The sequence below is a fragment of the Bos indicus genome, chromosome 17, assembly GCF_029378745.1.
Source record: "Bos indicus isolate NIAB-ARS_2022 breed Sahiwal x Tharparkar chromosome 17, NIAB-ARS_B.indTharparkar_mat_pri_1.0, whole genome shotgun sequence".
Lineage (NCBI taxonomy): Eukaryota > Metazoa > Chordata > Mammalia > Artiodactyla > Bovidae > Bos > Bos indicus.
Window position 1 is genome coordinate 61,376,842 of NC_091776.1, and position 27,928 is coordinate 61,404,769.

The 27,928-nt window shown below is 47.8% G+C and overlaps 1 protein-coding gene across 6 annotated transcripts; it reads right to left on the reverse strand.

Moving 5' to 3' along the window:
• Positions 1-5,334: 5,334 nt before the first annotated feature.
• Positions 5,335-27,928, reverse strand: OAS2 (2'-5'-oligoadenylate synthetase 2). 6 transcript variants are annotated; one of them, XM_070769643.1, is made up of 12 exons: positions 27,349-27,481; positions 26,564-26,672; positions 25,967-26,043; positions 25,298-25,574; positions 21,266-21,444; positions 19,270-19,505; positions 18,636-18,777; positions 16,017-16,187; positions 14,230-14,512; positions 12,349-12,539; positions 10,286-10,524; positions 5,335-9,243 (listed from the first exon to the last, which is right to left on the reverse strand). In XM_070769643.1, exons 4-12 carry the CDS (start codon positions 25,437-25,439, stop codon positions 9,075-9,077), a joined length of 1,752 nt encoding a protein of 583 aa, XP_070625744.1. In that variant the 5' UTR covers positions 25,440-25,574; positions 25,967-26,043; positions 26,564-26,672; positions 27,349-27,481; the 3' UTR covers positions 5,335-9,074. The 6 variants fall into 6 exon arrangements, with proteins under 6 accessions (XP_070625744.1, XP_070625742.1, XP_070625743.1 ...); XM_070769641.1 differs by having other exon boundaries at positions 26,564-27,491; XM_070769642.1 differs by lacking the exon at positions 26,564-26,672 and having other exon boundaries at positions 27,349-27,488.

Consider the following 27,928-nt stretch of genomic DNA (forward strand, 5'->3'; position numbering starts at 1 on the left):
ACGGAGGGCGCCCCCTCCACCAGTCACACACATGGATACTGGCTGTGAGCGGGAAGCTGCCCGATGCCCATGGGTGGACATGCTCAAAGTCAAAATAGATACGAAATTGTTAGCACACCAGCATTTTCATATTATACATCGGTAATTGATATAAGATTGTACATCAACTATGCTTCCATTTATAGAAAGAAACAGAAGTTTATGTATGGAAAGATGTGTTGTGGCAAATTTTTCAAAAGCAAAGATCTTTTTCAAAAATGTTCAACAAAAATGAAAGACTAGGACATGAATTGCAGCAATATCTTTTTTGATCCACTTTCTAAAGAAATGAAAATGAAAATTTAAAAATGGGATCTAATTAAACTTAAAAGCTTTTGTACAGCAAAGGAAACCATAAACAAGGCAAATATCATATTGTATCACTTATATGTGGAATCTAAAAAAAAAAAAAGTGTACCAATGAACTTATTTACAAAACAGAAGTAGAGTCGCGGATGGAGAAAACAAACTTATGGTAACCAGGGGTTAAGTGGGTGGCTAGGGCTAAATTGGGAGATTTAGATTGACATAAACACACTGCCATATATACAATAGGTAACTAATAAGAACTTGCTATATAGCATAGAAAACTCTATTCAATACTCTGTAATGAGCTATATGGGGAAAGAATCTAAAAATGAAAAAAAGAAAAGAGTGAATATACGTATAACTTATTCACTTTGCTGTACACCTGAAATTAACACACGTTGTAAATTGACTACAGTTCAGTTCAGTTGCTCAGTCGTGTCCGACTCTTTGCGACCCCATGAATCGCAGCATGCCAGGCCTCCCTGTCCATCACCAACTCCCGGAGTTCACTCAGACTCACGTCCATCGAGTCAGTGATGCCATCCAGCCATCTCATCCTCTGTCGTCCCCTTCTCCTCCTGCCCCCAATCCCTCCCAGCATCAGGGTCTTTTCCAATGAGTCAACTCTTCACATGAGGTGGCCAAAGGACTGGAGTTTCAGCTTTAGCATCATTCTTTCCAAAGAAATCCCAGGGCTGGCCTCCTTCAGAATGGACTGGTTGGATCTCCTTGCAGTCCAAGGGACTCTCAAGAGTCTTCTCCAACACCACAGTTCAAAAGCATCAATTCTTCAGCTCTCAGCCTTCTTCACAGTCCAACTCTCACATCCATACATGACCACAGGAAAAACCATAGCCTTGACTAGATGAACCTTTGTTGGCAAAGTAATGTCTCTGCTTTTGAATATGCTATCTAGGTTGGTCATAACTTTCCTTCAAAGGAGTAAGCGTCTTTTAATTTCATGGCTGCAGTCACCATCTGCAGTGATTTTAGAGCCCCCAAAAATAAAGTCTGATACTGTTTCCCCATCTATTTCCCATGCAGTGATGGGACCGGATGCCATGATCTTCGTTTTCTGAGTGTTGAGCTTTAAGCCAACTTTTTCACTCTCCTCTTTCACTTTCATCAAGAGGCTTTTTAGTTCCTCTTCACTTTCTGCCATAAGGGTGGTGTCATCTGCATATCTGAGGTTATTGATATTTCTCCCGGCAATCTTGATTCCAGCTTGTGCTTCTTCCAGCCCACCGTTTCTCATGATGTACTCTGCATATAAGTTAAATAAGCAGGGTGACAATATACAGCCTTGACATATTCCTTTCCCTATTTGGAACCAGTCTGTTGTTCCATATCCAGTTCTAACTGTTGCTTCCTGACCTGCATACAAATTTCTCAAGAGGCAGATCAGGTGGTCTGGTATTCCCATCTTTTTCAGAATTTTCCACAGTTTATTGTGATCCACACAGTCAAAGGCTTTGGCATAGTCAATAAAGCAGAAATATATGTTTTTCTGGAACTCTCTTGCTTTTTCCATGATCCAGCGGATGCTGGCAATTTGATCTCTGGTTCCTCTGCCTTTTCTAAAACCAGCTTGAACATCAGGAAATTCATGGTTCATGTATTGCTGAAGCCTGGCTTGGAGAATTTTGAGCATTACTTTACTAGTGTGTGAGATGAGTGCAATTGTGCGACAGTTTGAGCATTCTTTGGTATTGCCTTTCTTTGGGATTGGAATGAAAACTGACCTTTTCCAGGCCTGTGGCCACTGCTGAGTTTTCAGTTCAAAGTTAAAATAGATACGAAATCGCTCAGTCGTGTCTGACTCTTTGAGACCCCTTGGACCGCAGCACTCCAGGCTTCCCTGTCCATCACCCACTCCCAGAGCTTACTCAAACTCATGTCCATCGAGTTGGTGATGCCATCCAACCATCTTAACCATCAAATCAACTATACACCAATAGAATATTTTTAAAAATCACAAAAGGAAAAAAAATATCCTTGCTCTGGCCATTATAAGTTGTTAGATATCCACACTTGATACTTCTAATAATATTCACTTATCTAAAATTACCCCTTAATTGATAGGGTAAACAAGCAAAAATAAATAAATAAACCCAAAAGAAAATGACTAACTTACATCCCTATGATGGCACACCCATATGATGGGACACAGTGACATCTGAGTGAGGGAATATTACGGTGTTTTCAAAGAACATTGGACGACATGAGAAAATATCCATGATTCCATACTAAGGGGCGAAAGCAAGGCACACTATAATATATGCAAGAGGACTCCATCTTTGTAAATATACATGCGTTTGTATGGATGCATAGCAGAACAGATGGAAGGTTAACTGAGATCATTCCTGGGTGGTAGGGGTTAGGGGTGACTTTTAGAAGCAGATTTCAGGGACTTCCCTGGTGGTCCAGTGGCTCAGACTCCTCCTCCCCAATGCAGGGGGCCCCGGTTTGATTCCTGGACTAGGACCTAGGTCCCAGATGCCAAGACTAGGAGTTTGAATGCAGCAACTAAAAGATTCTACACGCTGCAACTAAGACCTGGTGCAGCCAAATTTAAAAAAAAACAAAGTTTTTTTTAAATGGAAAAATATCAGTTCAAAACGTGGTTTCATTTTTTCAAAATTCTCTAATATGCCTGAATTAAATGCATAATCTGAAAAAAAATACATATACACACGCACATAGATACACGCATATTACACACACATCAGAAAACCAGCATTTTCCTTTAATACTGGGGATGGAGGAAGTGAGGGGAAACTTAGGGATAGTAAAGATCTCTCTTCCCCTCATGCGAAGACACATCAAGAAGGCAGCCACCCTCAAGCCAGGAAGAGGGCCTTCGTCAGCTGTTCGGAGTTGTAGGCTTTTATAATAAACTGGTAATCAGTAAATAAGCTGTTCTCCTGGTTCTGTGAGCCATTCTAGAAAATTACTGAGCCTGAGGAGGGAGTCCTGGGAACCCCCGGTTTATAACTGGTTGGTTAGAAGCACCGGAGCCCTGGGGGCTTCCCTGGTGGCTCAGAGGGTAAGGCATCTGCCTGCAATGCAGGAGACCCGGGTTTGACCCCGGGGTGGGGAAGATCCCTTGGAGAAAGAAATGGCAACCCACTCCAGTACCCTTGTCTGGAGAATCCCATGGACAGAGGAGCCTGGCGGGCTACAGTCCACGGGGTCACAAAGCGTCAGACGTGACTGAATGACTGACACTTTCACACTGGAGGTGGGGACTCTGAAGTGGAGGTGGGGGCAGCCTTGGGGGGACTGAGCCCTCAACCCAGGGGTTCTGATGTGGACTCCAGCAGAGAGGGTAGAACTGAATTGAACTGTGGGACACACAGCTGGTGTCGGGGAGTTGCTCAGTGAGAGCAAGTCCCCCTTGGCCCCAGTCTGGTGTGAAACTTACTGGGAGCTGCCTGGTGGTCCAGAGTTTGCAGCTCTATGCTCTCACTGCCAAGAGTCAGGGTTTCATCCCTGGTCTGGGAACTGGGATCCTACAAGACGCGAAGCACAGCCCCCAAACCCCAACCAACCAACCAACCAGAAAGCAAGGCGACTGGCATCAGGAATACTGAGGGCAGAGGAAGAAAACAGCTTTCCCTCTTGTGTGGGAGTTGTTTCCCCTGGACGCAGGCTGGGCAGGATGGACTAACAGGGCCTGGAGTCGGGAGGCCGATTTTCCTACAGGCCCAGGCCCCGAGCTGCTTACCAGCCCCTGCCCCGTTGAAGCAGCTGCTGCCCGAACAGATTAGCACACATTCAGCGGCTCAGAACCTTGCAAGTGTGTTATCTCACGTTTTGTGGTCAGAGGCCCAGCAGGCCTGGCTGGTTCCCCCATTCTAGGCCCCACAAGGCTGAAATCTAGGTGTTGGCCAGGCGGCATTCCTACCTGGAGGTGCTGGGGTCGCTCCGCCGGTGGGTGAACCTGGTTCCACGTGCTGTTAGGATGGAGGTGCCTGCCTCTTGGCAGGCGGTGAGCCCCCAGAGGCCTCACATTCCCCGAGAGCAGCTCAGACGCCTCGCCTGCCTCCTCTGTAGCTGACCCTCTCTGACCTCAGGTGGAACCACTTCTCTGCCTTTAAAGGCTCGAGTGGGATTCAATTGGACTCACCTGGATCCCATCCCTACCTCAAGATCTTCACCCACATCTTCAGTGTCTCTTTTGCCATGTCAGGCAACATAGTCACAGATTCCAGAGAGTCATCTAATGGTTTTATCCACTGACAGTCTCTGTTTAAACCATCTGTTTCATCAGAGGTTGCAAAAGGGCGGTATTTCTAACTTGTTGTACTTTCAACAAACAGGATTTTCCACTTAAAATTTTGTTTCTTTATCAGTCATGGCCGTTTGTTTATCCCAAAATAAAGTTTGTACGAGAAAGGCTGGGTTTATTTCTTATTCATTGTTCTCTGAGGAAAAAAAAAGGAGGGGGAGAAGGTACCCTGCTGCTGCTGCTGCTACTGAGTCACTTCAGTCGTGTCTGACTCTGTGCGACCCCAGAGACAGCAGCCCACCAGGCTCCCCTGTCCCTGGGATTCTCCAGGCAAGAACACTGGAGTGGGTTGCCATTTCCTTCTACAGTGCATAAAAGTGAAAAGTGAAAGTGAAGTCACTCAGTCGTGCCTGACTCTTAGCGACCCCATGGATTGCAGCCCACCAGACTCCTCCGTCCATGGGATTTTCCAGGCAAGAGTACTGGAGTGGGGTGCCATTGCCTTCTCCAGAAGGTACCCTAGGTACTTTCAATGATGATCTGTGACTACATGTTTCTTTTTTTTTTAATTAAAAAAAATTTTAATTGTAGGAAAATTGCTTTACAATGTTGTATTGGTTTCTGCTGGACAGTAAGCCAAGTCAGTGGTAATTTTATATATACATATATATATATATCCCCTCCCTCTTGAGCCTCCCTTCCCCCCTTCCATCCCCGCCTCTAGGTCATCACAGAGCACCAAGCTGAGCTCGCTATGTCATAAAGCAACGTCTTATTGTCTGTTTTACACATGGTAGATTATATATGTTAATGCTACATTCGTCCCGCTCTCTCCTTCCCCCGCTGAATCCACAAGCCTGTTCTCTACACCTGTGTCTCCATTCCTGTCCTGCAAATACGTTCGTCAATACCATTTTTCTAGATTCTGTATATATGCATTAATACACGGTATTTTTCTCTAACTTACTTCATTCTGCGTAAGAGGCTCTGGATTCATCCACCTCACTACAATTGATTCAGATTCATTCCTTTTTATGGCTGAGTAATATTCCATTATATATATATATATATAATGTACCACGTCTTTATCCATTCATCTGGCAATGGGCATCTAGGTTGCTTCCCTATCTTGGCTACTGCACATAGTACTACAATGAACACCGGAGTACATGCGATGACTGCATGTTTCTTGATCACTGAAACATTTCCTTTTCTTTGCTCTTAACAACCTTAAATGTCTACTGAGTGCTGAGAAGACTAAAATGGTCCCGTTGTGCCTCTCTGAAGGGCTCTGAGTTGCTCACTTCATCCTTGCTGGTCTTCGTCCACTGTACACATATCACTTAGCGCGTGGTGATAAACTGCCCTTCGTTCTTCTATAAGGAATCTGTTCTGGTCCCTTTAAGTACATCACAAACCCTGTAAGAATGTCTCACAGTTTCCTACCTATGGGTCTAGGGCAAGTTCAGGTGTCTAGAGGGGTCTGGTCACTGGTGGACTGAGCAGATGTGAACTTAGGCTGGTCCTTCTTCCATGTCTCAACCTCAGGCCACAGCACTTCCCTTAGTCCTTGTTCTGGGCCAGAATAGTGGTGCATTCCAACATCAGCTCGCTGATACTAACCACGTGTCCTACAACAATTCAATTCAGTTCTGACACTGCCTGGAGATGGTGCAGACCCTACAGGTTAAAGGGCAAAGTCCAAACAGGATTGTTCCCATTCCCTGGTGGCTCAGATGGTAAAGCGTCTGCCCGCAATGAGGGAGACCTGGGTTCAATCCCTGGGTTTGGAAGATCCCCTGAAGAAGGAAATGGCAACCCACTCCAGTATTCTTGCCTGGAAAATCCCATGGACAGAGGACCCTGGTAGGCTACAGTCCATGCAGTCTCAAAGAGTCGGACACGACTGAACAAATGAACTTCCACATCCCAGCTGCAAGTGGGGTCCTCAGACAACTCTGACTTGGCTGCAAATTCAAGGATTTCCATGATCCCCCTTTCAGGTTCAGTAATTCATAGAATGACTCATAGAACTCAGGAAAGGGCTACTTTTACAATCACTGTTCTATATAAAAGATACAAATGAACAGCCAGATGAAGAGATACATAGGGGAGGAGGGCTGGCAGGCTCATGAGCGCAGAAGCTGCCATCCCCCCATCTTTGTGATACATTCATATGCTCATCAGCCAACCAGGAAGCCTTGTTGTCCAGAGTTTTCTTTAGGGTTTCATTACAAAGGTACAGTTGATTAAATCACTGGCCGTGTGCTTGGCTTCGATCTCCAGCCCTCCTGTCCTCTTGGAAGGTTGGTAGTGGGTGGGACTGACCGTTTCAACACTCATCACATGCTTGGCATTTCAGGCATGGCCAATCCATCCTTTGAAACTAAGGACCCACACCTCATTAGCATAATACAGGGAGAGTTGGAAGGGGCTCCTCAGAATACAAAAGACAGCCCAAATCAGAGAGTTCCAAGGGTTTCTGAAGCTCTTTGCCAGGAACTGGCGACAAAGACCAGATCTATTCTTGTTTATCTGACAGTTGGTATATGTGGTAGTACTCAAACATTAAGTGGATATATGAAGTTAACACATTTAGACTTCCAAGTGTCTTGAAAGCCAAAGCCAGAGGAGAAAGCCTTTAGATTTGGCAAGAAGAAGCTCACGGATGTAGGGGAAATGGTAGGCTCAGAAGGAAATGTATGAGTGTTGACTCATACATACATAATACATGTACATGCCTATCTGCTTTAAACAACTGCTGATGTCCATCTAAATATCTGTCTATCTCAACAGTCACAATCCAAGCCTGTGGAGAGTGTGCAGTTGTAAGCAGAGCCCGGCTCACTACTGGCTTAGGAGACCTTGATTTGGCAGGGCCCCATGGGAAGAGACAAGAGGTGAGTGAGGTGGAGGAGTCTGAGAGCAAGATGACCGAATCACAGGAACCGAGGGCCAGGAAAAGGGTTTCATCCCGGGAAGAGACCCCTCCTCTAAGACTTAAAGGAGAAGGAAGGAGTTAATCGGAAAAATACAGAAGGGTTCACAAATATGGCGCACGTAAAGCTGGATGAGAGCAGATATGTTAATAACAGAGGTCACACATGGAACGCGATTTCAGCGAGGTGAGGCGAGACGTTTCAGAGGACGTGGAGGTGATGATTTCAAGTGGAGTTGAAGACGCTTGGGAAGAGGTAATGGGGCCCGTCAAGGGAGGCATGTGTTACTCTTTTATACCATGAACTGATTCTTTAAAAAGCTATTGCGTGATGGCCTCTAGAAGTTTCTCCCAGCATTACTAGTCCAGGAATCTATGACTTCTGAGTAAGTGCATCTCATTGACCATAGAATATATCCCTGCTCCACAACTTCCTGGTGTCTGCACTCTCTTGAAAGAAGGAAGGAAATATATGTGCAGGAATAAAACATATCCAAGCAGTCAGAACCACTGGTGAAAAGACACAGGAAAAAGAAAGAAGGAAGTGTATCTGAGGAGGTGATGATAACCAGGGACAATCTAGGGGTACTTGCTGACAGAGAAACTGATGGGAGAACCAAGTGTACCTGGGGCAGGTATCTTGGAAGCAGGTGGAGCTTTGGACAGGTGTGGCAGGCACTCTGGGTTGACTGACCCAACCCCACCCACGGCTGTCTTCACCGCCCGCCTTTATGGAGTCACTTTTAAGCTGCAAGCAATGCATGACAACGGTTCCAGGTAACGAAACATAAGACGTTGCTGGATGAGGCTTCGAATAAGACGCCCTGTGGGTAGGTGTCCTCCACTTTTCTGTCCCTCCAGCCTGATGATGAGCCCGCCATGCAGAGGTGCAACAGCTACTCTCAGTGGCAGGAAGACTCAGCTAGACAACTCAAGAGGGCGGAGCCAGAAGGAGCTAGGGATGAGCGTGCCCCGGGTGACACTCGGCCATCTCTGGAGACATCTTTTTAAAAGAACTGATTTACTTATTTGGCTGTGACGGGTCTTTCTCTTCATGGCACACGGGCTCTCCAGTTGTGTTGTATGGGCTCCAGAGGGTGTGAGCCTAGTTGTCTCTCAGCACGTGGGATCTTAGTTCCCTGACCAGGGATCGAACCCACATGCCCTGCACTGCAAGGTGGATTCTCAACAGGGAAATCCCTGGAGACGTTTTTGACTATTGCCCTCGGGCGTGGTGCGCACGCATCTCCTGGGTAGGGAACCAAGGGCTGCTGCTCAACGTCTTACACGGCTTACACCGTGAAGAACTATCCAGGCCCGAATACCAACTGTCACGGTGGAGACAATCTGCTCCCGGGGAAGCCTGATGGAGCTGTTGAGTGAGTCCTGTATTGCCCGCCTTAGGATTTCATCAAATGGGACCAAAAAAAACCCAATTGTTTAAGCACCTGACTTGGGCTATCTGTAATGTGTGGCTGAGTGAATCTCAAGTTCCTAGAGCAGAGGAAGCTCTTGGATGGAAGCCCATCCCAGGGTAATCTCCAGACGACACTTCCTTTAGATGACTTTTTTTGGCACGTTCCACGGTTGTATGGGACATCCCGACTTATCTTTGAAGCAGAGAGAAGACAGCCATTCAGTCGCTTCTTTCGCTAGAAGATGCCAGCACCAACGGTGCCCTCCACCCACGTCGCCAGTAGGATCGGCTGGGTCCAAGATCACAGGCCTAAACGAGAGGTTAGGAGTCATTAGAGGCATGCTTTTTCAGAACTGGTGGCCTCAGAATTAGGGGCCCATTCTCTTTTCCATGATAAAACAATGTGTCTTTCTAGCTTAGATGTCAGTCATTCCAATGTACCGAAACAGTTCGAAAGGATTTCCTAGAATTAAATCATATTTGTCAGAAAAGTTTTGAAAGCTATTCGTTATTATGCACGTGAAGGCATGATATAAACATCTCCCCATGCTGGTGCAACTGAAATATGATTTATTTAATCAACTCTATTTCCCAGATGGCTCAGTGATTAAAGAACTTGTCTGCCAACACAGGAGATGCAAGTTTGATCCTTGGGTTGGGAAGATCCCCTGGAGGAGGGAAATGGCAACCTACTCCAGTATTCTTGCCTGAGAAATCTCATGGACAGAGGAACCTGGTGGGCTACAGTCCATGGGGTTGTGAAGAGTCGGACATGACTGAGTGACCGAGCACAGACTGTCAAGTTGGTCACACCCATGGCTGGCAAGCCACGGTATCTTTTTCTCTTTTTTCACCCTCCTTCCTCCATTCTTTCTCAATGTTCCTTTCTTTCCTCTCGCTTCCCTTGTTTTGGTTCCCCGCTGCTGGCGCTGAGTGGATGCACTAAGATTCCTTCCTATTCTTGAGGATAACCGTTTTGTAGGATGGAGATGGGAACCTGATCTAATAAATAACCTGTAGGATCCTTCAGCAGTGAATAATAGCATTAGTTCTCAGGGACACTCTTCCAACTCCCACACCTTTTAGACCTGCTAACGAATCCCTGCTTTTCCTTCTGACCTAGAAAGATGAAAGCAACTCAGGACCTGGTACCCTGGTCCTTCCCTCTCTGTTCCTCCTGGATGACATTTCCCCTGCCTCCCTGGAGACCGTGGGAGGTTCTGACGGTCAGCACAGTTCCCTTCTTAGTTTCATATGAGGAATAATGAATCAGGGTCCCTGGGAGGTGAATTCCGGTCACCAAAATAGTGTTGGAGGGAATAAGGGTAAGAAACGGAGGGGTTTGGGGCACCTGGTTCTCCGGATCTGGCCCAGGAGGAAGTTCCGCAGAATCTCATCATCAAAACTGTAGTTGACCGTCCAGAAGACACAGAGATGCTGATATTGCATGACCAACTCCAGGACCGTCCGGAAACCTTCAGCCATGTCAAAATCCTGTGCCCCGCTCCCCTTCTCCCAGGCATAGATGGTGAGCAGCTCCAATGCGTACTTAGGGGGCAGAGACCCCTTTTGCTTCAGTTTTTTTTCACACTGAGGGGAGAGTGGAAACATCAGACGATACTGGTTAAAGCAGGGAGGTGACATGAGTGTAGCAAGAAGGTACACACGAAGGATGCTGCGGCCACAGCAGGACAACCGAGTCATGAGATACAGCCCTGGGGGGATCGGTCTGCTGGGGGCCTGAGAAGGGCCGCCCTGCAGCTCAAAGGCAGCCAGTCAGGCTTCTTTGTTGAACTTTGCCTTTATGTGCCCTCCCAGAGTTATAACACAATCTTGTCCTGGATTTCAGTGGCTGGGACGGTAGAGAATCTGCCTGCAATGAGGGAGACCTGAGTTCCATCTTTGGGTCGGGAAGATTCCCTGGAGAAGGGCATGGCAACCCACTCCAGTATTCTTGCCTGGGGAATCCCATGGACAAAGCAGCCTGGCGGGCTACAGTCCATGGGGCCGCAAAGAGTTGGACACAACTTAGCCACTAACACTTTCACCACTTCCTAAAGCCCCGCTCTGCTAATTATGTGGCCAGACATTCCACCTCCATCATTCATTCCTGATCCTCCAATGTCCCTACCCAGCAGGCAGAGGTCACCATGATGAAGTCATGGGGAAGCGAAGTGACTTGCCCAAAGTCACCTAGGAGCCCTGAGCACTCTGAGCTCCCCGGGGCTTGGCATAGAGCTGGAAACCACAGATTCAGTCTTTTCCAGCTTCAGGAATCTGGACACAGAAAGGGAACATCTCCCGAAAGAGCAGCTATTGTGTGGGGCTCAGAAAGTGCCCCATGAGCTGATGGAAGTGAAGGGAGGTAAACCAGTATAGAAAATGCAGCCCCTGGTGCCGCCTGTCATTCCAACCTGCCTTCCAAGAGTAGCATCTGTGTGTATCATGGGCACCCATCAGTAGGTAAGCCATGACTTGTAGGCTTGCACATCCCAACTTCATCCTCCCTTCGGCTCCAGAATTATTTGGGTGCCAGAGCAAAGGCAAAATAAGCCACATGTAGCAGCTTTAGGGGTATGAGGGGCTTATATCTGACCCAACTCAATGGGGTTAGTGGTGTAAACGCCACAAAGACACTCAGGTTAAGAGCGGGAAGATTCCTTCATGTGGTTCAGTCTCCACCCAGCTTGGGCAAGTGTGAGCACCAGGTAAGGACTGGTTTCGTGGTCACAGAGTACTGATAAAAATAAAGACCAGGACGGTCCGGTGGCTAAGAATCTGCCTGTCAATGCAAAGGACTCTCATTCAATCCCCGGTCTGGGAAGACCTCACATGCAGCGGGGCAACTGAGCCCCAAGTGCTACTGAGGCCTGCATGCCTAGACCTTGTGCTCCAGCACAAGAGAAGCCCGCACACCGCAACTCGAGAGTAGCACCTGCTCGCTGCAACTGGAGAAAGCCCACGTGCAGCAACAATGCAGCCCACATGCAGCCCACGCCCAGCGCAATCAGAAATCAACACAATAAGGGCTTCCCTGGTGGCTCAGTGGTAAAGAATCTGCCTGCCAATGTAGAAGACACAAGTTTGATCCCTGCTCTGGGAAGATCCCGCATGTGGCGGCGCAACTGAGCCCATACACCACAACTACCGAGCTTGCGCTCTAAAGCCTGGGAGCTGCAGCTGCTGAAGCCTGCGCACCGAGAGCCCGCGCTCCGCGACAAGAGAAGCCACCACAATGAGAAGCCCGTGCACCGCACTGGAGAGTAGCCCCCACTTGCAGCAACTAGAGAAAAGCCCAAGCAGCAACCAAGACCCGGTAAAGCCAAAAATAAGTAAAAGCATTTCAAAAAATACAATAAATAGATCATTAAAAATAACAATAATGAGGTGGCTCTAGGAAAAGAGCCGTCGTACCCCTTTGTACCAGTGCTTCAGCAGGCGGATTAAATCCTTCAGTTTCAGGGGCAGGGAGCGAACAAAATTGCGCTGTAGCTTCGTGAAACACACAGAAAATTCTCCCTCCAGGAAGACATCAGAAGGTTTGTACAAATGGATGAGTTCAGTATAGGTCCTGGGGCTGGGTGTGGAGCCAGACTTCAGTTCACCTAGCATGGGCGAGAAATTTACATTATGCTATAGTCTCTCTAGACAGTAACAGATCTCAAAACACTGTTAATGTAATTTAATCCTGGGAAATTACTTTGAACTCTATTGGTGTATGTAAACTACTGATGTCTAATATCTCCGGAGTAGTGAGTTATTAAAAATTATATGGTTTATATGACTATAGATGGCATTATTAAAGTGTTATCTAGATCTGCACTGTCCTATAGGGTAGTCATCAGCCAGGATGGCTATTTGCATTCAAACTCATTAAAGGAAAATTGAAAAATTTAGTTCCTCAGTAGCACTAGCCATATTTCAAGCTCTCCATAGATACAGAACATAATATAGGACATTTTTGTTATTGCAGAAAGGCTTTCTGGACAGCGCTAACCTGAACTTTGGAAACTATGGCCCCCAGATGACACCTGGCGCCTTTCTTATTTTTATAAATAAAGCTTTATTAGAACACAGTCATGCTCACTTATTAATGTATTGCCTATGACTGCTTTCAAGCTACAAAGGCAGAGTTGAGTAGTTGTGATGGATACATTATGGTCCTTAAAGCTGAAAATATTTGCTCTCTTATCTTTTACAGGGCTTCCCTGGTGGCTCAGATGGTAAGGAACCTGCTTGCAATGCAGGAGACCCAGGCTTGAAAAAGTTAGCTGACCCTCAATCTATATACTCTCATTTCTTCTCTAAAGACACTAAGAACCATTCAGAAGGAAAGTACCAGAGTCTTCTTGATTTTGATTTGGAAAATGCCTGACATAGCCTTGGTTTCTTTTAATACATCATTGTGTATCTGTCACTTACAAATTGAATTTCTAAAGGAAATTTTTGCCTATGATTGAAAGTGAACACCCAGATTTCCTGTTTTTGCCTCAGAATTTCTCCCAAAGTCTATTTTTAAAATTTCCTTCCCTAGTACTTGAGACATTTTATCTATAAATGTGTACTGAATTCCTGTGTACCTCATTCTTTGATCTGAGAAGACAATGGCACCCCACTCCAGTACTCTTGCCTGGAAAATCCCATGGATGGAGGACCCTGGTGCTGTAGTCCCTGGGGTTGCTGTGAGTCGGACACGACTGAGCGCCTTCACTTTCACTTTTCACTTTCATGCATTGGAGAAGGAAATGGCAACCCACTCCAGTGTTCTTGCCTAGAGAATCCCAGGAACGGGGGAGCCTGATGGGCTGCTGTCTATGGGGTCACACAGAGTCGGACATGACTGAAGTGACTTAGCAGCAGCAGCAGCGAGTGATACCCTGGGAATATACGATGCAGGTTCTGGCTGTTGCTGTTGTTGAGTCGCTAAGTCGTGTCTGACTCTGAGACCCCATGGACTGCAGCCTTCCAGGCTCCTCTGTCCATGGGGTTCTCCAGGCAAGAGTACTGGAGTGGGGATCGAACCTGCATCTCCTGCATTGGCAGGCGGATTCTTTACCACTGAACCACCAGGGAAGCTCTCTGGCCTTCATCAGGATACTTAAATGAGAATAAAAATGCACACAGGTGTAAGATGCTGGTGTCATCATATCACCTGTTGGGGCACTGGACCCAAGGCTGATTAGTAAGTCGCATGACTTTCCCTCTACACTGCCCCTGCCTCCATCACACCAGAATCCTTCCTTCTTCCATCACGCCAGAAGCCTCTTCCAGAGGCTCAAGTCTCGGGAGTCTTACCTAGGGCATTAAACGCAGGCAGCACATCAAAGTCAACACTTTCATTGAGGACTTTGGATTTCAGAGTGAAGCTTAGCACCCAGGGAGGCTTCCATTTTGAAATCTCAAACTTCACTTCAAAATCCTTCTCCTGCCGACAGGCTTCCAGCTGCTCATGGATTTCCTTGATGATGTTGTATCTCTCATTTTTTGGGGAGGTGTAGCTTTTCAGCGAGTTTGCGAACACTACGAGGCTGGCATCAGAGCCAGTCTTCAGAGCCGTGCCTTTCACAGTCGACCCCCCCTAGGGAAGAAAGGCAAATCGAGATACAGCGTTTTCTGGAGCTTGAGCCCCTCGCCCCTCGCCCCTCGCCCCTGTGGGCTGGCACCTGTTGGGCTAATTGATGAGGTTGCCAGGGGTAGTCCCAAGTTTGTGTCTCCAATTAGGGCTGAGTCCTAAGCGGAGTGTTTCATTTTCCCAATAGAATCCTCTGATTCCAAAGGTGGTTTGTCTCACACTTTTTGATGTGTGAATTTACCCACAAACAACAGATAGGTTAGTTTTAAATTACCTGCTTCTCAAGTCAACGTCCTAAATACTTCCGGTAAAGACTTCATAGCTTTACAGACTCAGGGACACAGAGAGCAGACTAGTGGTTACAGTGTGGGGAGGGGCGGGGGCAGGGCCCACAGAGGTGGGGTGTAAGAGGTGCAAACTATTAGGGATAAATAAGCTACAGCGACATACTGTATGCCATGGGGAATAAAGCCACTATTTTATAATAACTATAAGTGGAGGGTGCTCAGTTGCTCAGTCTTGTCTGCCTCTTTGCGACTCCATGGACTGTAGCCCTCCAGGCTCCTCCGTCTGTGGAATTCTCCAGGCAAGAATATTGGAGTGGGTTGTCGTCTTCTCCTCCAGGAGATCTTCCCAACCCAGGAATTGAACATATATCTCCTGGGTTGCAGGTGGATTCTTTACCGCTGAGCCACCATTTAAATTACATTGTCTTACAAAATCGTGAATCACTATATCATACACCTTGCGTGTGCATGCTCAGTCGCTCAGTTGTGTCTGACTCTTTGCGACCCCATGGACTATAGCCCACCAGGCTCCTCTTTCCATGGGATTCTCCAGGCAAGAATACTGGAGTGGGGTGCCATCTCCTACTCCAGGGGATCTTCCCGGACACAGGGATCAAACCCGAGCCTCTTGCATCTCTTGCATTGGCAGGTGGATTCTTCACCACTGTGCCACCAGGGAAGCCCAACCGTATGTATACCTTACTGTACCTTGTATGATACTGTACAGCAACTATACTTGAAGTCAATCATTTTAAAAAGAGACCATAGTGAGGAAAAAATATCCTCAACTAATAGTAAAAATCTAAAATTTTCCCACTACAAGAGATACACTACAAGCCAAGGATGGGCAAGGAGGGCCAAGCAGTGATCCTTCACCTCTGGGTCAACCTTGGAGGCTAACGCAGAATCGGAAGTCTGTTGGGAACGGGAACCCCCTGGTGGTCCAGCGGTTAGAACTCCGTGCTCTCAATGCCGTGGGTTCGATACCTGGTGTGGGAATAAAGACCCTGCGAGACACACAACGTGCCCCGCCCCAGAGCCTATCACGAATGACTTCAGCAGTGCCTCAGCACCCTCCGCTGAGAACTGGGGTCCCAGGCGCTGCTCTCCCCAGCTTCCCTCCCACATCCTTTGCCCTCACGTTTCTGGTGGTCACAACTCTTGCCAAGATCCAGGGACTACTTAGTTCCCCGCAAAGAACAAAGAAAAAAGCCAGGGCTCACCTGGATAACTTGAATCTTTGTAGTTGAATGTCGAAAGCAATTTTCTTCAAGGAATGAACAGATGATTTTAAGAGCTTTCTTGATCTGGTCTTGGAAAGTCTGGTTGGGCTGGAGAAAGTCCTTGACGAACTTATCTAGCAGATGGCCTGGGGTTATGTAGAGTGATGCAGGCTGTGGAAGGAGCCAGCTATGAGATGCCCCCTGGCAGCCACCACCCCCCATCCCGCTTCCTCCCCTGCCTTCTCTGTTCCACCAACCCCTCCCTCCTGCTCTCCAACCCTCCTGCTGGTACCTTTGTCATCATGAGTTCTCACATCAACATACCCTAAGAGCATGCCTGAGAGTTCCAGGTGGTGCCCAAGATCCGCCTGAAACAAAAGCTCCCCTCCTTGCTCCTCCTTACCCCCTAGGAGAGATCTGGCTCCTTCTCCCAAACAGGTTTGTGATGCCCTGGGCTCTGAACCACTCTCTCATTTCCACTTTCTGTTCTGGCTTCGTCTGCCAGTTGCCAGTACCTCCTATGAATAGCTTCTCATATTCCTTCCTTATTTTCCCATTGATTGTGGGTATTGTTGACTCCTGATGATCACACTCATTCCTTTTTTCGAGGTTCTGTCAGCCTCTGTCAGACACCCTGTGCCCAGGTGGACTGGGTTTCCAGGCGCTGCTGTAACAAACCACGGTTCTGGAGACTAAACTCCTGAAATCAGAGCATGGGCAGGGCCAGGCTCTCTCCCAAGACTCCGGGGAGAATCCTTCCTCGCATCTTTCAGCTTCTGGCAGTCCTGTAGTCTTCCTTGTCTCGTGGCGGCATCACGCCTGCCCCTGCCTCCGTTGTCACGTGACCTCGTCCACTCTATGTCTGTCCCTGAGTGTCTTCCTATATGACCCAGTCATAGGATCCAGAGCCCATGCTGATCCAGGGTGACCCCTTAACTGATGATACCTGCAAAGACACTGCTTCCAAAGAAGGTCACACGCTGAGGATCTGGGGGGATGTGAATTTCCCGGGACACTATTCGACCCTTCACGGCAGGGGATGTTGTTCCCTCTAAGTGTGTTGAAGAGAGGGATGTCCTGGGGTCGGAGGGGCTGTGTGCTCATTCTGAAGGGGGCAGTTCCCTGCTCTCGAATCAAATGGGGTCGTGGAGGGTGGGACCTGCTCACTCCCTCGCACCTCTGGTTGCTTCTGGAAGGAAACCACATTCTGATGAGTAAAGGGGATCTGACACCCGCCCAGAAGTGTGGTTCTCTCCTCTTCAGTAGAAAACGTCAGATGGCACATGCCCTGTAGACCACAGCTCAAGACACCTCACCCGAGCCTCTTCTCTTTGCTGTTTTGCTCAGGCCTCAGCCTGCAGAGGCAGTTTGCTTCTTGCTCTGGGCAGGGAAAACAGCGGTACCCCTCCTCAATGTCCGAGTCCTGCTCTCTGACTCTGCCTACCTTATGCAAAGATGGGACCTAGCAGATATGATCAGACTTGTGTGGATCGATGTGCTTCTCCTTTGGGGAGGGGAGGGGGAAGTCAATGCATCTGGCTGCGTCATTAGTTCCCATCTCCCGCCTCACTTCTCACTCTCATGCCCCACCCCCATAGTGTGTGAAAGGAGCTCAGGGCCTGATCCAGCATTTGCTGGGGGGCCACCACCCACATCTCCTGGGCTCTGCTCCATTTCACCTGTCACCACCTTCTCACCTGCTTCCTCTCTTGCAGAAACGAACTCTCTTGCAAACTCTCGTTTGCAGATGCCCCCATTCTTCTTTGTTCAACTTTACACTTTACCATCATTTTAATGGAAGGGAAGGCCCCTAAGGGTGTGTGTACAGATTGAACTGTGTCCTCCTAAAAACTGCATTGAAGTCCCGACCTCTAGGCCCTATTCATGTGAGCTTATTTGGAAACAGAGTCTTTGAAAAGAGGTAATCAAGTTAAGGGGCCACCCCTGGTCGTTCAGTGGTAAAGAATCCACCTGCTAATACAGGAGGTGCAGGCTTGATCCTTGGGTGAGGAAGATCCCTTGGAGCCGGAAATGGCAACCCACTCCAGTATTCTTGCCCAGGAAATCCTGTGGACAGAGGAGCCTGGGGGGCTAGTCCATGGGGTCACAAAAAGAGTCGGACAGTGAGCAAACAGTGAAAAGAATCGAGTTAATGAGGTTGTTACTGTGGGTCCCTTATTCTGTATGATTGGGGTCCTTATAAGAAGAGCAGAGAAAAAAAAAAAAAGAAGAGCAGAGAGACGCAGAGACAGACAAGCATGCAGGGAAGACGTTGTGATGACACAAGAGAGGCTCACGCGACAACAGAGGCAGGGACTGGGGTGACGCTGCCACACGCCAAGGATTTCTTGCAACCATCAGAAGCTGGAAGAGGCATGGAAGCACTCTCCCGTGGAGACTTCAGAGGGAGCACAGTCCTGCTGATGCCTTGATCTTGGACTTCTAGTCCCCAGAACTGAGACAGAATATATTTCTGTTGCTTTAAGCCACCAGTGAGTGGTACTCTGTCACAGCAGCTCTGGGCAACCAACTTAGGGTAATCTCAGATAGACTGTCGTCCAAGTGTCAGGCGGGCCCTGTCTGTAGCAGCACACCAGCTGTGCTGGAAAGCTCTCTCACCAGAACATTCCAAGATGGTCCAGGTGACTCGTTCTGCCTGAGAGAACGCAACCAGTTTTGAGCTTCGTGTTTTAGTTGCAGCCAGCAGGTGTTATCCATGCTCACATTATTGGTTGGGTCAGTTGGATCCAAGATCACTGGCCTATAAATTCCATTAGGTCAAAAAATAATAATCAGTTGGGTTGCTTGTGGGAGAAGAAATCAGTTTAAGGGAGAGGGCTGGACTGGGCACCCAGGAATCTGTATTTTACCTCCTGCAGTTCCTCCCAATTGCTGAAGTGCTTTGTCTAAGATGTCTAGCCTCTCTGGTCCTGTTTACTCTGCTTCACGGACATGTTCCATTCATAAGCTAATAAAACGGTCTCCTCTTTTTGCTGACCTGTCTCCTTAGCCCCTCTTTCTATGAGGGGAAGTGCTTGCTTTGTGGACAAAAGATGACAATGGTTTAGAATGTGAGAAATGTTGAAGCATTCCTCTTGCAGACAGACCTCTCTTTGCCTCCTTAACCACTGCAGCTCGTGTTCTTTTGACAGATCCCCTGGCTGCGGAAAGGGGGATGGACCCTCATTCTAAGGGGGCACAGCCTGGCATGCAGATAAAGAGGGAAGGAGAGATGGAATGGGAAGCTTGGTACCTTGGGGCTTGGAGCTGGCTCAGCAGGATGTTGCGGACGGTCTCATCTCCAAAGTTGTAGTTGACTGTCCAATAGACACAGAGCTGCTCCTGCTTCTCAATGAGCCTCAGAACAGTCCTGACACCTTCAGCCATATCAAAGTCCTCCGCTCCACACCCCTGTTCCCAGGCGTAGACTGTAAGCAGCTCCAGTGCATATGGAGGGAGCAGGGAGGGATTGATCAGCTTTTCCTGGCACTGTGAGAGGAGAGAAGCCTGGCAGATAACTTGGGACCCGTGCCAGGGGTCTGAAAGCAAGAAACTAGAAGTCTATAGGAAGTCACCATCCCCTGCTAGTGACAGAAATGATATCGTGGCTAAAATCCCATAGACTGACAATAGCAAGTGTTGGCAAGAATGTGGAGCACCTGAAACTATCATCCACAGCTGATGGGAGTGTGAACTGGTGCAACCATTTGGGAACGCTATTCAGCTGTATTTACTAAAGTTAAATTTATATCTATATAGTTCACAAATTCATTCATATGTGCCATGTGTATATGTATACACATATACATACATATTCAAATATGTAGCTAAGTCGCGTCAGTCATGTCTGACTCTTTGTGACCCCATGGACTGTAGCCTGCCAGGCTCCTCTGTCCATGGGGATTCTCCAGGCAAGCATACTGGAGTGGGTTGCCATGCCCTCCTCATTCATGTATATATATATAATATATGAATATATATTGCATATATAAGGTATATGGACTTCCCAGGTGGAGCAGCAGTAAAAGATTCCACCCCACCAGACAATGCAGGAGATGCAGGAGACATGGGTTTGATCCCTGAGTCAGGAAGATCCCCTGGAGGAAGAAATGGTACCCCACTCCAGTATTCTTGCCTGGGAAATCCCATGGACAGAGGAGCCAGGTGGGCTACAGCCCATGGGGTCGCAAAGACACAACTGAGCAACTGGGTATGCATGCGTGCGTGTGTCACACACACACACACACACACACACACACACACACAGTATACCTTATAGCACAGCAGTTTCACTCCTGCATTTTTACCCAAGAGGAATTGACTGCTTCAAGTCACCAAAAAAAAAAGACATGTAGGGGAATATCCATTGTAGCCTAACTCCTGATAGCCCCAATTTGGGAGTGACCCATTCTCTTCGCAGTGGAACGCATCCAGGTACAGTGTGGTAACGCAATGGAGTAGTATCAAACAATGAAGAGCCTCGACTCCCTGCCACAACATGGAAAAACCTCTCAGGCCTAACACTGAGCGAGAGGCGGCAAACTTAAAGTACATTTAGTAAGATTCCGTTGACATCGAGTTTAAAAACAAACAAAACTAATCTGCGGTGACAGATGTTAGGACAGAGGTTTGTTTGGGAGCAGTATGGACTGGGAGTGGGCAGCCTGCTGGGGTGCAGGCAGTGTGCCCTATTTGGATCTGAGGATTGCCTGCTGCTGCTGCTGCTGCTGCTAAGTTGCTTCAGCTGTGTCCGACCGTGCGACCCCATAGACGGCAGCCCACCAGGCTCCCCCGATAATGCACTGAGCCATATTCCTTTGTGTGTGTGTGTGTTTGTGGCATGTGGGATCTTACTTCCCCTACCAGGGTTCGAACCTGAACCCCTGTATTGGAACGGTGGTATCTTAACCTCTGGACGACCAGTAAAGTCCTGAGCTGTATTCTTGAATGCGAACATGTTCAGTTCAGTTCAGTTCAGTCACTCAGTCGTGTCCGACTCTTTGCGACCCTGTGGACTGTAGCCCACCAGGCTCCTCTGTCCATGGGATTCTCCAACCAAAAATACCAGACTGGGTTTCCTCCTCCAGGGGGTCTTCCTGACCCCAGGGTCTCTTGCATTGCAGGCAGCTTCTTTACTGCCTGTGCCATCATTCTTAACGTTGTTGTATGGACACTTAACCCAAGATGAATCACCTCAGTCAAAGGGAAACAGATGATAGATAGCAATAGACACACAATTTGAAATTTACCTTTTGAAACCAGTGCTTTACCAAGAGGATCAAATCCTTCAGTTTGCTGGGATAGTTGCTAAAAAACTTCTCCTGGAGTTCAGTGAAGCAGACTGAGAACTCACCAGGCCTGGCTTTCACCATATCCAAGGATCTTTTGAGTTCTCGATAGGTCCAGAGGCTAGACTTCTCACTTAAGCCTGGTGTGAAAGAGAAGCAGAACTTCTGATTTTCAGGGACCCTAGCCTCGGTGAGCCCACAAAGAGGCTGGATGCAGCTAGATAGCACACGCTCACTGCTTCATGTATAAGAGGATGGGGTTATTTACATAAAAGGTGAGGGGTGGTCTGTCCTGCTAGATAATAAAATGTAGTTAGGCTAATATTTAGTAAAGAATGTAATTTTAAAATTCCCCTGTAGTTTACTTTTCTCAGAAATGAAATGAAATGAAATGAAATGCCAGTCGCTCAGTCATGACCAACCATCTGAGCTACCCAGGGAAGCCCTGCTTTTCTCAGAAAGCAACCATTATTGTTTCGTCTAGGGGGAAAAAAAAAAAAAATTCAAGTTTGTAATGTGTCACTCTGCCGTCATCTCGTGGAAGCTTCTGGATACTTCATGTGAGGAAGACCTGGTCTTTCGTTCTCACATCATCCTTGCACGACTGGGAGAGCCAGCAGAGGGCGCTCTGGCCTTATCTCCAACCACCCTGCAGTGACCCAACAGACAGCGCTCTGGCCTTATCTCCAACCACTGTGCTCTGAACCAGAGGAGAGAACACAGGATTTCCTACGAATTCTGAGTCACAGTTATTGTTTGGTTTAGGGGGGGAAAAAAAAGAGAGAGAGATTCAAATTTGAAATGTGTAACTCTGCCGCCATCTCGTGGCAGCTCCTGGATACTACATGTGAGGAAGACCTGGTCTTTCCGTTCTTACATCATCCTTGCACGACTGGGAGAGCCAGCAGAGGGCGCTCTGGCCTTATCTCCAACCACCCTGCTGTGACCCAGAGAAGTTCAGTTCAGTTCAGTCGCTCAGTCGTGTCCGACTCTGCGACCCCATGAACCGCAGCACGCCAGGCCTCCCTGTCCATCACCAAACTCCCGGAGTCCACCCAAACCCATGTCCATTGTGTGGGTGATGGCATCCAACCATCTCATCCTCTGTCGTCCCCTTCTCCTGCCTTCAATCTTTCCCAGCATCAGGGTCTTTTTAAATGAGTCAGCTCTCAGAATCAGGTGGCCAAAGTATTGGAGTTTCAGCTTCAACATCAGTCCCTCCAATGAACACCCTGGACTGATCTCCTTTAGGATGGACTGGTTGGATCTCCTTGCAGTCCAAGGGACTCTCAAGAGTCTTCTCCAACACCACAGTTCAAAAGCATCAATTCTTCGTCGCTCAGCTTTCTTTATAGTCCAACTCTCACATCCGTACATGATACTGGAAAAACCAGAGCCTTGACTGGACGGACCTTTGTTGACAAAGTAATGTCTCTGCTTTTGAATATGCTGTCTAGGTTGGTCATAACTTTCCTTCCAAGGAGTAAGCATCTTTTATTTTCATGGCTTCAATCACCATCTGCAGTGATTCTGGAGCCTCCCAAAATAAAGTCAGCCACTGTTTCCACTGTTTCCCCATCTGTTTGCCATGAACCAGAGGAGAGAACATAGGACATCCTACGAATTCTGAGTCACACTGTCTCTTCACCTTGTCTCCAGCCCCTCCTGCTGAAATGGAGCTGGACTCTATGTCCTTGCCTCCTCCCACCCTTACCATGCTCTCTGTCTGCTTTTTGCCTGGGGAAAACTTCAGTCAAAGGATAAGTTTAACCAGAGAGATGAGAACATGCAGAAACAAAGGAAAAGAGTCAAAGGAGACCAAATAATAATAATATGTCTGCCTTTTGCCTGGGGAAAACTTCAGTCAAAGGATAAGTTTAACCAGAGAGAGGAGAACATGCAGAAACAAAGGAAAAGAGTCAAAGGAGACCAAATAATAATAATATAGTCATTAAACATAATTGAGCTACAGTCTATGGGGTTGCAAAGATACAGACTCCACTAAATGACTAACTCAACATTAAGCTTAGTCGAGGACCTCTGAGAGTTTCCTTCTCAAGGGTTATAGATAACATTCTGAGCCATATCCATGAGCTGTCATATAGATACTGAAACTCCAGGTGGAAGAAGTTAGCTACGCGATGACCAGACTGTACCCATGACATGAGCTGCCGCAGTTCTGAGACTGGACCCCAAAGAAAATGGGAACAAACCGACCCTGGAACTGAAGATAAACTGCAGAAGATAAACTGCATCTAAAACAATTGAGATGATGCTGGTCAGATCACTGATGACCAGTTTGAAGATGCCTGTCGGAGCTTACTGTACTTTTTCTTCATGTAGCCCCCTCCCTCGGTCTAAAAAAGCTCGTCTCCACTGACGATCAGCGGGACGAGTTGACCTTTACAGATGTCTGCCCTCCCCTAAAGTTACTGGCATCTGAAATAAAGCTAATTTTCCTTTCCATCAGGTTGGCCTATTTGTTGACTTTTGGACCGTGAGCAGCTGGACCCACACACCTTTCAGTAACACTTTGAGTCAGGCATGTATTCTCAATCCTTACTGTCCGAAAGGCCCTGGAAGTTAGCTTTTTCTAGCTTTGATCTTACAGTTAGACAAAGGTGGGTTAGTAGTAGGATCAGGGTGAGAATTCAGAGTTGCCTAACTCACAAACTGCTGCATTATTTCCTCTGAACTAGGTCACCTTTCTGTGAATGTGAGTCATCAGGTTTTGTGTGTGTGTGTGTGTGTGTGTGTGTCCACCTTGAAGGCACCATGCCTGACTCTTAAAAGACTCGGGCTTTTATTCTAGCTCTGTCAGTAACTGGGTGTGACCCTGGATACAGTCATTTCTTTCTGATTCCATTTGTTTAATGAGGGGTTGGATGTCAACTCTGATAATTAAGTTTGTGATAATATATGTACCTAATGCTTGAGACTAAGCTGTGACTATGGTAAGTCTTATCCACTCAATAAACCAACCATCCATCCACCCAGTCAACCATCCTTTCATCCATCCACCCAGTCAACCATCCATTCATCTATCCAGTCAACCATCCATCCATCCATCCATCCATCCAACCATCCATCCATCTATCCAGTCAACCATCCATCCATCCATCCAGTCAACCATCCATCCATCCATCCTCCAACCATCCATCCATCCATCCATCCAGTCAACCATCCATCCATCCATCCTGCAACCATCCATCCATCCATCCAGTCAACCATCCTTCCATCCAACCATTGATCCTTTTAAACAGTTGCCCATGGAAGATCCTTGCCTTGATGTTGACCTGATTAGAGGGCAACTCCAAACCTGCTCTAGCTGAACTTTTCTCAGATGTTTTCCCCGTCCTCTACCTCTAACCGTTTATTCTAGTTTACATCTTCACTATGGTCTGCAGAAGAGCAGCAACCACCATGAGGCTGGTTGAAAATACAGAATTCTGGACCCCAATCTCTTGAATCAGAGCCATCATTTTAACAGGTTTCTCAGGGGATTTGTGTGCATATCACAGTTTGAGGAATTCTACTCTAGGTTCTAGAATCTAGAACATTTCCTCCAAAGTCAATTAGGAGTTAAAGGAGAGGTTCTAAAGAACAGAGTAAGCTCAAGGTAGAAGAAGTCTTCTCTCTTGAAAGTCTTCCCTGGTGGCTCAAACAGTAAAGAATCTGCCTGCACTGCAGGAGAAGAGGGTTTGATCCCTGGCTGGGGAAGTTCCCTTGGAGAAGAGAATGGCAACCCACTCCAGTATTCTTGCCTGGAGAATTCCATGGACAGAGGAGCCTGGCAGGTTACAGTCCATGGGGCCACAAAGAGTAGGACACACCTGAGTGATTAACACTTTCACTTTCTTTTCACTTTTAGTGGTATTTATTCCATCCCCATGCTGCCCACCACCCCTTTCATTGGCTTTGTTCTCTTGACAAGCCCTTCCAGACCCATACCTCCAACCCTCCCCACCACCCTGCACGCCCAGGAGGGCTCACCCAGAGCATTGAAGGCAGGCAGCACGTTGAAAGTGATGCTCTGCTGTTTTGTGGAAAGCTGGATAGTGACCCTGGAGCTCCTATTGGTGTTCTGGAGCTCCATCTTGGCTGCCAGTTTCCACGTGGACTCACAGTGCTTCATCTGTGCCCAGATTTTGCTGAGGAGTTCATATTGTCTTTTTTCCTGGTCCTGGAATTGCTCAAGGTCCCCGAAGAAGACGACAAGGATACCATCGGAGTTGCCTCTCAAGACCGTTCTCCGGCCATAGGAGCCACCCTACCAGCAACAGAGAAGCAGATGTGAAAGTCTGAACCCTCTGGGGTCACTGGGCACCCCAACAGGCAGAAGTATTTCTCAACTTGAGCAGAAGTTCCACACGTCACCATAGTCTAAGAGTTGAGTGGCCGGTGTTCATCTGTCCACCCAAATAGCTGAATCAGGGCACCCACAGCAGCATTTCCCCTACAAGCCCCAAACAGAAGGCAGCTTGGATGGCCATCAGCAGCAGAGCAGACAAATGTGGTGCGCCCACACAGCGGGATGCATGGCAACAACAAAATGATAACAGCTGCACGCGGCAACGCACGCCTCGTCAACCGGTGGGTTGAGAACAGAGCCCACACGTTACAGCCACACAGCGCACGGTGTCTTTAGACAGGGAGACCAACCTGCTCAGTTTTAGCCCCGAGACGTCCATGTCCCAGAAAACCCTTCAGTCGCAGACAAACCCGGAAGCTTGGTCACTCTATGTGAAGTTTAAAAACAGGCAAAACTAATCTATGTTGTTAGAAGTCAGGAGAGTGGTGGGCTGGGGTTGAGGGTAATGAGTGGATAAGGGGCCCAGGGACTCTTGGGTGGAGGCTGGGACAATTTTATTTCTTGATCTGGGTATAGGTCACATTGGTATGTTGTCTGTGGCAATCCATCAAGCTGTACACAAATCTGTGCACTTGTACATATTTTTTTAATGAGAAAAAAGTTAACAATTTTGAGAGGTAGGACTGCACGGTGGTTAAGGGTGCATGCTCCCAAACAAACTGTTGCCATTGTTCAGTTGTTCAGTCGTGTCCAATTCTGTGACCCCACCCACTGGTGCCCACCAGGCTCCTCTGTCCCTGGGATTTCCCAGGCAAGAATACTGGAGTGGGCTGTCATTTCCTTCTCCAGGGGATCTTCCTGACCCAGGGATCGAACCCACGCTTCCTGTACCTTAGTGTGGATTCTTTACCACGGAGCCACCAGGGAAGCCCTCCCAAATAGATTACCTGAGCTTAAAATCCCAGGTCGAATGCCAACTAATAATAACTTCCCCAAGCTTCATTTTCCTTATCTGGGCCAAGACAGGAGCCATCATGTGTCCAGGTGTCTTTCCTCCTAGGGCCAGTGGGTGTGTGTAAGGGCAGAGGCCAGAAAGCACGTGACTGCAGAGGAGTGTGGTGCTGGAGAGCACAGGGGTGGGGCTGGGCACACGTAATCCCCTCCCCACCCTAGGGTCCTGGCAGCTTCCCAGTATCATTTCTTCCTCAAAATTCCAGAATCTTCAGCCTCCACCCTAGGGTTTGTGCCAGAGCACCCGATGAGGCTTCCCACCTCCTTGGAGTTAAGAAATCATAGAACATTCTTGAATAGTATTATTGAACTCTGGTAGGCTCAGTTACTCGTCTGTAAAATGGGGAGGATAAAAATGCCACAGGTAACCACAGCTGATTTACTGCTGTGGCTTTGTGCCAAGTCCTTGCCAGAACATTATGTGTTTAAGCCTCTTAACACTTGGCACTGAGTATTATTCCCCTCCCATTTTACACATTTGGACACCGAGGCACAGAGAGGTTAAGCAACCTACCCGGGGTCACACAGCAGTAAGGAGCAGAATCCACGCTCTCCCAACCTGTACCCCTAAACTCTACACCCTGGTCCATCATGTCACTCGAGTGTGGGTTTAGACAAGGTGATGTCTTGCATACCCAGGGCCCAGAACACAGCACGTGCTCAGCACCAAGTCCTTCTGCCCCTTGGGTCCCAGAAGCACTGACCCCAGCCATCTACTCACTTTGGCCACCCCTGTCACGGTGAGGGACGGGCAGGGTTCCTGCAGGACTTCACAGATGGTGTCCACTGACTGGTCGATGTCTTTCTGACAGTCTTCAGAAGGCCTCAGGTGGTTCTGGATAAACTCCTCCAATTTCTCAGAAGGCTTTTCATAGAGGTGGGACTCCCTGATGCCCATGGCTCTGACTGGCTGCTGAGATGACAGCTGGTGGCAGAACGGGAGGCTGAGGAGAATAAGGAACTTCTGTGTGCAGGGGGAGGAGAGGGGAGAAAACCGAAACTCACACCAGGGGAAAAGGAAACTCAGAGTCTTCTGGCCCAACCCAGGCCTCGCCCCCAGCCTCTCCGCTGCTCTCAAGGGAGGCTTGTAGTTTAAAACATGACCCCTTGAGACAGATTATGAGGGCTTGATATGGGTTATGTCTGTGTCTTTGAGCACACTGCCAGCCCTTTTTGTGCCTCGATTTCCATCTGTAAAATGGGGGTAACAGTGGTACCTATCTCACAGGCTTAATACAAAGATTAAAATACTTGCAAAGTGCTTTGAACAGGACCTGAAATATGGCTAGTGCTGTAAAGTG

Bases quoted from the DNA above. Each gene is read 5' to 3' on its own strand.
- OAS2 (XM_019977644.2), bottom strand. From the start codon at position 27,525: ATGGGCATCAGGGAGTCCCACCTCTATGAAAAGCCTTCTGAGAAATTG. The intron at 12,540-14,229 runs GTAAGACTCCCG...CGCCCATGCTAG, and splicing joins GCCTGCGTTTAATGCCCTAG to GTGAACTGAAGTCTGGCTCC. The intron at 9,244-10,285 runs GTGCCCCAAACC...CCTCTCGTTTAG, and splicing joins GGCCAGATCCGGAGAACCAG to GCCTGTGATCTTGGACCCAG.